This window comes from Oncorhynchus mykiss, chromosome 28 (genome assembly GCF_057628025.1).
Source record: "Oncorhynchus mykiss isolate SJ-2025 chromosome 28, ASM5762802v1, whole genome shotgun sequence".
NCBI classification, from domain to species: Eukaryota; Metazoa; Chordata; class Actinopteri; order Salmoniformes; family Salmonidae; genus Oncorhynchus; species Oncorhynchus mykiss.
In genome coordinates, this window is record NC_143049.1 from 23,188,444 (window position 1) to 23,201,504 (window position 13,061).

The 13,061-nt window shown below is 41.8% G+C and overlaps 1 protein-coding gene across 19 annotated transcripts in view; it reads right to left on the bottom strand.

Annotated features, from left to right (window-relative positions):
* Positions 1-13,061, bottom strand: part of LOC110508744 (astrotactin-1) — a 252,083-nt gene that overhangs the window by 37,172 nt on the left and 201,850 nt on the right. For 3 of the 19 annotated variants that reach the window (XM_090226156.1, XM_090226157.1, XM_090226155.1), the window contains one exon: positions 6,826-7,572. The exons of the other annotated variants lie outside the window; for them this stretch is intronic. In XM_090226156.1, the coding sequence (XP_090082282.1) occupies positions 7,556-7,572 (17 nt within the window). In that variant the 3' untranslated portion in view covers positions 6,826-7,555. Of the gene's footprint in view, positions 1-6,825; positions 7,573-13,061 lie in introns of those variants that run through there. 19 annotated transcript variants of the gene reach the window in all.

The following is a 13,061-nucleotide window of genomic DNA, read 5'->3' on the forward strand; positions in this document are numbered from 1 at the left end:
ATAGTCAGTGTTTCTAGCAGCATTGCAGGATTTAAAAAAATATGACTGATCATATCACTGCAGATTCTTTTGTTCACCACACTGAGGGAGGAAATAATAAGGGAATCTTTTACATTTTGTGGAGAATAGATGCTAATAAAAACATTGTTATTATGATTTCCAGCTGACTTACGCATTACAGAATTAAAATAGACAGTAAAGCTACAAAGGCAACACAGAGCACTGGGTGGGAAAATCATATCAAAGAGAGTTTAAAAGTATCATATTGATACTGTTTGAAAAAGATCACTAAAATTTGACTACATGCAGTGAGCCATGCGGTGCCCCCAGAAAGCAATACTTCTACACAGTGCAACCCGACCAGGAACAGAATACATTGGAGCTCTTAAACAAATCTCTGTGACGGGCAAATCTTCCCAGGCAGACACTGCTTGTCCTTGATAATTCACAGTGGCACACTTTGCTACACCTATTTTTTTTTTTTTTAACCTTTATTTAGCTAGGCAAGTCAGTTAAGAACAAATTCTTTATTTCTTTTATTTCTTTAATATTTTCAATGACGGCCTAGGAACAGTGGGTTAACTGCCTTGTTCAGGGGCAGAATGACATATTTTTACCTTGACAGCTCGGGGATTTGATCTAGCAACCTTTCAGTTACTGGCCCAACGCAGTTACTGGCCCAAGGCTACCTGCCGCCCCATACGCAGCTAAGCAAAATGCAATAAAGCAGATACCTACTCTGAGTGGCAATTCACTGTGATATTCAACCTGATTGCTAAGACAGTGATTGTGAGTACCTTTTTCCCCACCAGTCAATACCCACCTACCAAGCAGGTGTGGAAGGGTAGAAGCTCTCAATTGGACTACTGTACATAGGCCTAAACCATATGGATGGCCTGACATCTGGGCTAGTAAAACAGAATGGGGTATTTACATACTAATTCCTTCAGTCACTCCAGCCTACTTGGCCAGTGAACCTTTCAAGCTTTCTGAAGTTTGATTTATCTCTGCACTTTAGCAGGCTGGGCTGGCAATGTGCTTAACTAACAGCCTTCTCTGGCCCTTAATAGAAGCTGTAGCCACGGCTCTTTGCAGCGCAGGTGAAAGTGCCTGCGTTTATTTACCGTTGATTGGGCCTGCCCACGGACACACCACATTAAAGTGACATCTTGTTCATGGACTTTGAAGGGGACTAACGCGTCTGTCGGTCCTCAAATCCCACCAACACCTCCCTATACTTTGGCCTGTTAGGTTGGCCTGAGTTTGCAACGGTCTGAATTGAAGGCAATTTACTGAGGATTCGCCTCCAGGTGAGACATCACAGCTGTACAAAGAATACGTGCACAGTGGGAGGAATTTTTAGATATATTTTATATAGGAAATTATATAATTGTATTATATAATTCTCAATAACAGGCAATGATATAGTATTTTCCTATTGCAGAGCTTTGCTAGGAAATATTTATTCAGCCATCATGTCTCTATAACCCATTACAAACAAAGGCCTGAAACTTCATAAAACCATTGTTAGAGATGAGAGAAACAGCAGTGTACGAGCCACCTCAGAAGGTAAATGGTTTATCCATACCGATATTAGTCTATTTGAGTGCCAAGATATTCAGATCCAGAATATTAACAACTCCCACCATGGAACTGAACTTGATTTATGTTGCCATTCCTGACATTTCATTGGGTTTATTTTGCCCAGCTTGTGTTCTACAGGTTCACAGGGGAGAAAATATGGCAAGCAGTAGGAAACATAAGATCATAAAAGTCAAGGATGCAGTGGGGTTTTTATACAGATAAGATCAATTTGACTGGCTCTGACTGACTGTAATATAATATTGTATGTTATGGGCTTGTCTGACTTAAATCTATACCAGAGGCATCCATTTCATAGCAAGCTGAGAGAGAATCAAGCCGAGGCAGCCCCATAGCAACAGCGATACAGTATAATCAAATGTTTGCAACTCGGTGTTAGTGTCCCTGGGAGCTGCTGCGGATCTCAACAGTGGAGTTTCATTTTTTTCCTCACCAGCAAGGTGCAGTCGTAGGCCTTATCAGTCCACATGAGGCTGGCAGCTGGCATTCTTTTCATGGACAGATTACACGGCAACACTACATTCACCCCACAGTATCATTTACACTTTTGGCGGGCGCAGCGACCTTCATGGGTGCTGGCTTGCTGCAGCCATCCAAAAGTTTTAGCTACCTCCACTAATTAACTGAAAGAACACATTGTAAGAGGCAAAAACAACAACAAAAAAAGCAATTCAATGGAATTCCAAACTGTGCTTCCTCCCGGAAAACAACCAAATAGAGATGCCTATAAAAGCAATATACTGAGGTAGTACAACAACAGATCAACGTAAAGATAGGTTGCATTAGAGCTGGGTGATATTGATAAAAATACATATTGCGATAAATTGCCTGAATTGCTGCAATAACGGTAAATAGAGCGATTCGTTTAACAATGTGCACCACATGTTTTATTGTATCATCCTTTAAACTACTACTACTAGTTTGATGGTTGCAGGCATCAATTGTCCCATTAAGAATCACCCTTATTAGCAAAGTTATTTCCTTTCCAAACTTCACATTTCTTTAGTATAGACTTCTTATCGCAATGAACGATATCAGAAAACCTTCCCCAAATAGCAGAGAAAAAATTCTCTCCTGCTTAGACAGAGAGAAATATGCATAGCTCTGGGAGGAATCTGCTCATGTTGAGGAAATGTCTAGATCACTTTTCATTAGAGGTTGTTGGTTCATGGGTCATTAAAACATTAGGTTTTCAGAGGCTGACATTGATGTGCTGGAGTATTTATTTTGAATCACTCTCATAATTTATTGTGGCATCTAAGTGACAGGAAAAAGCTTCACGGAAAAACCGAGACTTAACATTAACATGAATTATCTTCCTTAAATAATGGCTGCAGTAAACTCCAGTCTGTACAAATTCATCATACTTGACTAAGGGGTTAGCCTATCCTTTGTTCTGCATAAGACATAAAGTAAGACAAATGAATTATAGGCGTAGAGATTCGATTTCGAGAGGCAGTATATTTGCTGATCGTCCAGAAGCACACAGTTGTCTCCCTGATGGTCTTGTCTGTTACTCAGAGGAGGAAGCCATCGCCATCCTCTTTGGGTGAAAAGATTAATTATAAAAAGGAACTCACAAGGGTCCCACCTGTCTGACCTCCAAAATGAGTAATATGGGCCAAGCGATGACTGCTACATCAGGTCCCTATCTCAAGCCCCTATTCTGTCAAGCACACTCCGAGGTCACCCTGTGTTGACATCGCAACCGCCCTGCACAGCTCATCCTCAATCTTCACCAAAGCTTAACACAAACACCCACCACCACCACCACCACCACCCCATCCCAGTCAACCATGTTCTCTACTCCCCTATCTCTCCTGCCTTGGTGGATTTCAGTAAAGTGTTGCTATGCGATAGCTAGCCGGCCGAGATATCTCTCTCTCTCTCTCTTTAGCTTCTATGTACAGCAGACAGTGTACCTGGTGTAAGCTCTGTCAGGTTACATATAAGTCTTAGGTCACATTCCTAAGTGTTTCAGCTTGGCCACAGAGACAGAGAGCAGCCAAGGCGATCTGTAGAATCATCTCGTTGTGGAGGATGAATCAATTTCAGGCAGGAAATATCAGTAATCAAACTGATAAAATAGGTTCCCTGTAATTACCATCTGACTTCTGAGCAGCTAGTTAAGCCAAGAGGGAGCACCTGGAAAAAAGTCAATTAATATCTATCAGCAGCAAACTGATAGAATCCAAAATTAGAGAGAGAGAGAGCGAGAAAAAAAGAGAGAGTGAGAGAGAGAGAGAGAGAGAGAAAGAAAGAGAGAGCTCTCACCCGCCCCACATCTGTCTTCCCCCTGAACCTGACCAATCTAAACAAGTGGGTATATCTTACAGATGGTTGAGGTTCCACTTCAGCGCTGTTTTGGTGCCAGGACATGACAAACGAGCTGTAAAGGCTCATTTTAATTGCTATTACAGAGCTTCATTCACACATGCGTTTGTAACATTGGAGAAGAATGTACTCTAGACCTGTGCCTTTGCTTGGATTGAACACGGGTCCATATGATTAAAGCAATGCCTCATTCAGTATTTTAGTTATGTAGAATGCTTTTCTAACAGCTTTAAATGGCCACAGGACATGTCACTCTAACACCTGATAACAGTATCAAATCGTAAGGAAGATGTGGCCTCAATTTCCTTTGTGCAAACATTTCTGATGTGATTGTGCACATAGAGGCATGGCTTACAGGACATTCCCAGTGTAAATGTAAAAATGCTTACATTGCAGAGGCAATAGGCTGTCTTAGCCACTTTACATTGAACAGACAAATCAATAGATACAGCGACTGTTTACCTCTTATCAATTGCCCCACATGATTCGGTCTGTATCAGCAGAAAAACGAAGAAATGACACATTGGTGTCATAGCTAATTTCCTAAATTTTGGACAATGATGTAGTGTATCCTGAGTTCAGCCCTGAGATCAGCTGAGTGTTCATTAGAGAGTCATATTGAGTGAGATTAAGTTAAGTTGCCAACTTTATTTTTCCAATCGTGCATCGGTCAGGGTGCAGACAGGCACTCCCAAATTAAAACCTATCCAATGTCATTACGGCCGTGTAGAAAACTATGATAAATTATTACTTGTCAGTACAGATCACAAACAAGGATGCACTACTCCTACTCTGAGATGTGACAGAGTTGAGTTGCAAGGGCAATCAGGGCTAATGTTTTCTCAGTCACGAGTCGTGACTCACAACTATGTGAAGAGTATTTATTTGCCAGTAGCGCAAAAGATACATTGTGTTGACAACTCAACCCAGCTGTGTTCTTTCAAGGGCTGCCAGCAAAAAGCTTAATCGATATCATTACAGAGCACTTGGAGATGGTTCAAGGTTCCTGAGACTCATTTGATCTGTTTTACCATTACATTTTCCAACACGGCAGGTGGAACATTTTCCCAGAGCTTCTAGCAGCCAAACCTCCATTAACACAAAAAGGTCTATAGTATGGCAGGTATTTGTTAATTCTTTTTGAGTGTGTAGTGAACGTTGAACCACAGAGATTCTAGTGATGTACCTGCTCACATTCTGCTTGAAATCCACTGGCCTTGGAGGAGGTAGCTACAGTATCTCAGAAACATCTCCAGACTCTGGTTATTCCATCTTTGCCCTCCGCTGGCCTGCCGTCCATTTAGAGGGGCTGCTATATGATGCTGCTCTATGGAGCAGACATATTAGAATATTGGTCACTGATCCCTGTGACACTAGCTCATAACAATGTCCATCTTCCTGAATCCTGTCTTTCTTTCATGCAACTTTCAATCACTCTGGTCCTGGAGAGAATCCATATATCACAGTGTTCTGTCAAAACTTTTCACTTTAGAGAGACAGAGGTGATGCTTCAAGTTGCAGTCATCACAGAGCCATTTAAATGATAGTATGTTTTACTTCAACGCCGTGATAATTCTCTCATTAATCCGGCCAATCACACAGGAGTTTGTTAAAGGCCCAGTGCAGTCAAAAAAACGTGTTTCCTGTGTTTTATATATACTTCCACACCAGGAGGTTGGAATAATACTGTGAAATCTTAAACATTTTTATAATGTCATTTTAGTGTAAGAGGTGTTTGAAAAGACCGCCTGCAATTTCAGCATGTTTTGGTGGGATAGAGTTTTGGCCTGCCTGGTGTAAATTACACTGAACAAAAATATAAACTCAACATGCAACAATTTCAAAGATTTTACTGAGTTACAGTTCATACAAGGAAATCAGTCAATTTAAATAAATTCATTAGGCCCTAATCTATGGATTTCACATGACTGAGAATACAGATATGCCCTCTGTTGGTCACAGATACCTTAAAAAAAAGCTAGGGGTTTGGATCAGAAAACCAGTCAGTATCTGGTGTGACCACCATTTGCTTCATGCTGTTCGACACATCTCCTTCGCATTGAGCTGATCAGGCCATTGATTGTAGCATGTGGAATGTTGTCCCGCTCCTCTTCAATGCCTGTGCAAAGTGGCTGGATATTGGCAGAAACTGGAACATGCTGTCGTATAAACGTAAATCCAGAGCATTCTAAACATGCTCAATGGGTGACATGTCTGGTGAGTATGCAGGCCATGGAAGAACTGTACCATTTTTAGGAATTGTGTACAGATCCTTGTGACATGGGGCTGTGCATTATCATACCGAAACATGAGGTAATGGCGGCAGATGAATGGCACAACAATGTAATTCTCTGCATCTCGGCATGGTCTCTGTGCATCAATAAAATGCATTTGTGTTTGTTGTCCGTAGTTTATGCCTGCCCGTACCATAACCCCACCTCCACAATGGGCACTCTGTTCACAATGTTGACATCAGCAACCCGCTCGCATACACGACGCCATACATGCTGTCTGCCGTCTGCCTGGTACAGTTGAAACCAGGATTCATCTGTGAAGATGACCATCAAAGGTGGCCATCAAAGGTGAGCATTTGCCCACTAAAGTCGGTTACAACGCCAAACTGCATTCAGGTCAAGACTTTAGTGAGGACGATGAGCATGAAGATGAGTTTTCTGAGATGGTTAATGAAATTCTGTGGCATTGTGTTGTGTGACAAAACTTTTATTGTCCCCATTACAAGGTGCACCTGTGTAATGATCATGCTGTTTAATCAGCTTCTTAATATGCCACACCTGTCAGGTGGATGGATTATCTTGGCAAAGGAGAACTGCTCACTAACAGGGATGTAAACAAATTTGTGCACAACATTTGAGAGAAATAATGTGCGTATGAAACATTTCTGTGATCTTTTATTTCAGCTCATGAACATGGGACCAACACTCTACATGTTGCGTTTATATTTTTGTTCACTGTAGTTAATAGACCAATAAGAAAGAGTTCCAAACCTCTGCCAATAACAGCTAGATTTCAGGTGTTCCACACCCAACTCAGACCACTTCCAGGAAGTCCTAACAAAATTCTTGCTTGAGAGATTACTCTTTGCTCATAAGCTATTTTTGACCATTTCGATTGAAAACAATCACATTAAGGTACGTAATTGTTACCCAGAAATAATAAAATATTGAGAAAAAACGGCTACAGTGGACATTTAAGATTATACAATATGACAGGGCATTGAAGACTTCAAGGCTGAAAATCTCAAATGGCTTTTTATCATCTTATTTCCTTATGCTTGTCTGGCATTGTCATCTCTTGCATATCATCCTATTGAAATCATACTATCTACATTCACTTCTCTTTCATGCATTTCTTGTCTTGTGTTTTAGTAGGTACATATCTACCCAATGATATCAGCAGCCAAGAAGTTGAAACTCATGTCACCCCTGTGGTCCCCAAACCCCAGTGTTGCTATGGCATTGGTGCTCTCCCTTGGAGGGGGGTCTCCTGCACCACGCTGGGAGTGTGTGGAGGCTCCACTGTCCCTGGGTCATCCAGGTTCACACCGAACCGGCAGTGATCCAGAAGAGCAGCTCACAAGCCCCCTCTGGGCTGGGTTCAGTCATGGGTCATTACACTCTGGAGACAGCAGAAATGTACAGCAGAGATGTGAACAACCTGCTCTCCTCTTCCTCTGACATGTCGTCGTCTGCTGCCTTGATGCCAGATGAAACACAGTAACCTTTCCTTTCCTGCCTGCTGCTTCCGCACCTCTTTTTAGAGCAATTCACTGTTGCTGTGACGACTAGCTACTTAAATTTGTGACTCATTGATCTTGCCCGCTTTTATGATTAATAAATGTCAGTGTAATATATGCAAACAACACATACAAAGGATAGCATGCATATTTATAACTACACATTTATTTGAAAGTATATCTCACATAACAAGAGGGAATTTAATTCCAACATGGATCCTTGCCTAGAAGCATGAAAGCCTTACATCTGTTCATCCAACATTCTGAGAAGGAAATGCATGACATTGTCATCAGGTGGCCTTTTCTGATCTATTTGTTAACCCCTACCCTTCTGTGCTCATCAGTGGATCCAGCTTTGAACGGAGGGAAAATACCCCAAATGTGTGAAAAATATTTCGTATTTTCAACCCCCCTCCGATGGTTCAAAATGGCTGAACAGCAGTTAAAAAGTGGTCTGTTTCCACCTTCCACAGACCTCCATGTCAGCTCATTCTGTCACAGATCAATATCAGCATGCCAGAGCCATTTTGCTTATGCTCTGTTGGCAAAGGCCATAACAGCCTCTGACTCGTCATTTCCCCCGACGGTGAAAAAATCCCTCCAGACATCCATTATTCACCACGGGTAAAAAAGGGAAACCACCTACTACCTCGCAGTATATTTTCACCTCATGATGGGAGCTGTGTGTCTGTTTAAAGATTCCCTGTCCGTCTGGTGCTACAAATCAGCATTTGAGCCGCCTGTGAAAAACATATCTGCTCATGTACATTTATTTTATTAGAGAGCGGAGCAGTGTATGAGGAAGCAGGTTGGTGATGAGGCTGCGGTGGAACACTGGAGCAGCCAGGACAGCACAGGGAGATGAGAGTAGGTTTGTGTCTCAAATAGCATCCTGTTCACTATATAGCGCACTACTTGTGTGAGCCCTGGTGAAAAGCAGTGCATTTTATAGGGAATAGACTGCCATTTGGGACGAAAGCTAGGGGAAGCTCAGACATCTCCGGGTAGGGTGGGTGGGGTGGGGGGAGGGGGGTCTCCTCCTAGAATCAGAGCAGTGTGTAAGTGTGGCGTCTTGCCCTCGGGCTTCCGTTCCCCTTCCCTCCCTAGAGACGCAATTAACAAAGAAATTACAGTGGAACACATTGCCAAAGGCTTGTTTCTAACGCCGCTAAAAAAGTGCTAATCACTTTTTTCATTACAGTAGAGAGAGAACGAGGGAGAGGGACAGGAAATGGAAACGCAGGGTGTACAGTGACGCAAAACTCCAAGCTCACCCAATTTTGAAACGAGATTTGCATTAGCATTATTGTTACCTGAGGTATGTAAACGCATCAGGCGCTGGTTTAATTTTTCCTAATTTTGAACTCTAATTATTGCTTGATGCTAATTAATCATAATAAAGCTGCATCTCTAATTTAGTCATTCATTCTATACATGGATTTTACTCATGATTTGAAGTAAGTAGCTTGCTCTCTCTCTCTCTCTCTCTCTCTCTCTCTCCAAAACAAACTGCCATTTTCCATAACACGTCACGATGGAAATATTCCTTTCAAATGTACCACTTTCCCTATCCCTTGTTTGAAGAATGCCATTGCTTTCCCTTTTCCTTAACGTTGTGGTCCATTGTATCTCATGGACAGATGAAACAGTGACAATCTGTCAAGGCTCACATGTAATTATTTGATTACGAGCAGCAGTAGTTCGTGGTTTTGGGTTTTTGTCATTCATTATTTGGACGAATCACTATTGGGGGAAGGCGGTGCTTAAACAGGTGCGGTGATTTTCATAAAGTAAAAATTAATGAAAACCAAATATTTTTTGGGGCCATGATAAATACGTGTGAAATTAGCATACGGGAAGGGTTTGGCTTTTTTCCTTTTCACAAATGTAATCAAAATTGTTAACGGCATTCCCCCCAAAAGTAAAACGGTAAATTACAAACTTTCGAGAGAATTTTGCTTCTGGGTAACCGAGATTACACTGCCATTTATTTAGACTGCTTCCAGTGATACAATACAAAATAAAATAGGAGTATATGATTCACGAGTACAACAAAAATAAGGATCTAAACAACGTATAGCTTCTATTCCCATATTACAGGGTGTGGCTATAAATGTCTAAAGAGGAGCAGCAACTCTACTGGAGCTGTGTCAGCTGGTTAAACCATACGAGACTGCTGCTCACAATTACTGCAATTCTACAGAAGTACCACTTTTCCCCACTGTTACAAAGCCTTCTTTCTTAAACAAACCAAAACTGGCCAGGCAAACAAACCCAAACCATGATCCAAGGACTGACTAAATGTGGTCGTGGAAGCCAACCATCAACCAGTGCCCATTTTCCCTTCCCTCTCAATGTCCATCCATCTTTGTTAACAGAGGTTTATGTATTCCTCACACACCAGCATTCAACTTCACTTCTGAATCCTGTATTAAGATTGACTCTTCAATCCAGGAGATCGATGCTATCACTTAGGGCCTGACTGCAGCTCCTGATTACATGTCCTCAACTTACAGAGCAGCAGTGGTAGCTAAGGAAACAACGAGATGAACCTTTCCTTCCATTGGCTCTGCATGCTGCTGCAAGCTCAACAGTTTACTGTGCTCATAGGGATTACTGGTACCTTTACAGTTAGCAAGGGATTATTCAGCCTTGGAGGAGGCTTTGCAAGTTATACTTGTGGAAATATGAGGAATGTTCTTCTTAGATAATTTGGAAAGGCACTACGATATTCAGAGTTTGTTCCAGGTATTGGATACTGCAGTGGATGAGCGTATGCTAATGATGGGGAATTACATTTTTAAGAAATCAATAAAGAGTTCTGTTGATTTTATGAGTCTGTTTTCCAGTCCAGCTTCTTGGTGAGGGCTGGTTAGCGTGAGCCTCCTCTTGGTTTTAATACAGAGGTTTCAGCTATACTGTTGTATATACTGTCCATTGTTGTATCCCAAAATGCATCCTATCCCATATATAGTGCACTACTTTTGACCAGAACACATAGAGCTCTGGTTAAAAGTAGTACACTATATAGGGAATAGGGGGCCATTTGGAATGCACAGATAGTGCCCCGTCATGCAGTGAAGATACGATTAAAGAAAAAGCGAGGATCAATTGGCATCAAACCAAGTACGTTTAGATATCAGTCAATGCTTTACCTCTGATCCGACATTAAAGGGGAGTTAGCGTCTAAGAAAGCACACTTTGTTCTGACAGCATTTTGTTGAATAAGCTGCATTTATGGTAACTGAAACACTAGGGCTAGACTTCAAAAACCTGGAAAATACAGTCAGCTAGCGATTGACATTATCTCTGAACCATGGTAAGGAAAAATATGTTCATTTTTACATATACTTCACACCTCCGCCTCCTTCTGATTCTTATCTGATGCGGTGGTGCACCTCAGACAAACAATGAAAAATCCTGACAGGAATATACACAGGGTGTCTGAGACAAAGATTGTCAGGAGCATCAAGGGCTCTGCAGTTATTTCCCTACAAATCAGTGATTCTACTTGGTTTCTTTATTGTCTGGGCCGATCTTCATCAAACTGGCTAATGAGTTCCATTGGAACTCCTTTCAAGAGGTGATTAGATTCCAGTAATAAATGATGTGTGTTCTCAGCAGGATGGTATCCTCCGATGGCTGCTCTCCATGGGGCAGCATCACCATGCTCAGAGGATGTCATTTTCATTACCTGCCATTTCACAGTGGGGGGGGGGGGGTCCCTCATGTTTGGAATGGAAGGGGGCGACGGACCAAGTGCACATGTGTTGTTCCCTCCTGTAACTGCTGCTTTATATACCGCAACAGCACCTTGAGGTGATGAGAATATTTGGCACTTATCACATTAATATTTAATGGCTAGGAAGCTAAACACTACATTGCACAGCTGGCTTTGTTGATGGACAGAACATCAAGATGTAGGCCTAAGTATATAATTGATCATCTATTCAATTCACCTTCTCTCTCTCCATATCTTGTTTTTTTTGACAAGAAGGAAATATGGATTTAATTGTTGTCAGGGAGAATATCAAATAGTCACACACTCCTGGTTTAGTATCCTCCTGTTATAGATCTGCTGCAGTAGTCATCGAGAGAGTAAATCCTATGATCAGATTCAGTCAGCCCTTCATACTTTGCATTTAACCTTGGTGAATGGAAAGCTGATAGAGGCTCATAGCTTTCATGCGCTGGACCTGCAGTTTATGGCCAAAAATATGGCACAGCAGTTAATACTGCTGAAGCTGAATTTCCCTACTGAACGAGTGTTGGTGTCCAGACACAACAAACCACAACAAGTAATGAACAGAACAACGAACAGAACATGGGTACTGTGGACCAAATGGCAAACTTACAAATAAACAAGCACATTACAAATGATGTGTGTTTTTGTGGAATCGGTTTGGTGTTATTATTCAAGTGATTTGTTGCCTTTGACAGGAGCAGCTGGACCCCAGGTCCAGGCTTAGCACTGTGTGATATCTTTTGACTGCAAGCAGCGGCAACCCAGAGCAACAGGACACATCGTTACAGAGCAAGACTTCCTGCCGTTATTTCCTGCATATGGGTGGGAGAGGGGGATAGAGGGAGGGATGGAGGGATGAACCCATCTCTTGATGTCCTGCCGCACTTCTCCTTGCATCCTCCCATCCTCCCTCTTTTTAACATCAAGTAACAAAGAATAACTATACATGACTAAAGCTTAACACAACTAAACCCCTTATTTGGAGAGGGAGCTATGGGGGAAATGAGATTTAATGGTTGAATTGAATCCCCTTGCGTGGAGGAATGGGGAAATCGAGTTATAATTAGGTGAGATTGACAGCTCCTTTGAGGTAATTAAGCACAAGCTGATGAAATCCCCAGGTGGGAGTAAAGCTGTGGCAGCTTGTGTTGCTGGCTGGAAATAAAATAATGACCTCATGGCGAGTGTAAGCCTAGTTGTTTATGGTGTCGCCACTTTGATGTGACCTTAGAGCAGGGATGGGCGACTGGCGGCCCAAGGCCTGTGGATCAATTTCCCTTAAAAATGTGAAAAAAAATGTATCTTGTTATGTCAGTCATCAATAATCACTTAATTAGCCCATTTCAGTGACAACATTTTCTACTGGTAAATTAGTCTAAACTTGTAGTAGTCATGGTCAAATTACCGACCGGAGAGCCCTTTGTTAGTCACTATCACTCAGATATCATATTGAATAATGCAAACATTTCTCTCTACCCTCTGGCAAAGTGTGAAGAATAGCAGGAAGTGAACAGTGAAACTGCAAATTATTCTATCCGCCCCATGGCAAAATGTGTAGAATTGCAGCAAACTTGCTTAAAAATGGCAACATTTTCTCTATACCCCATGGCAAAATGTGTAAAATTC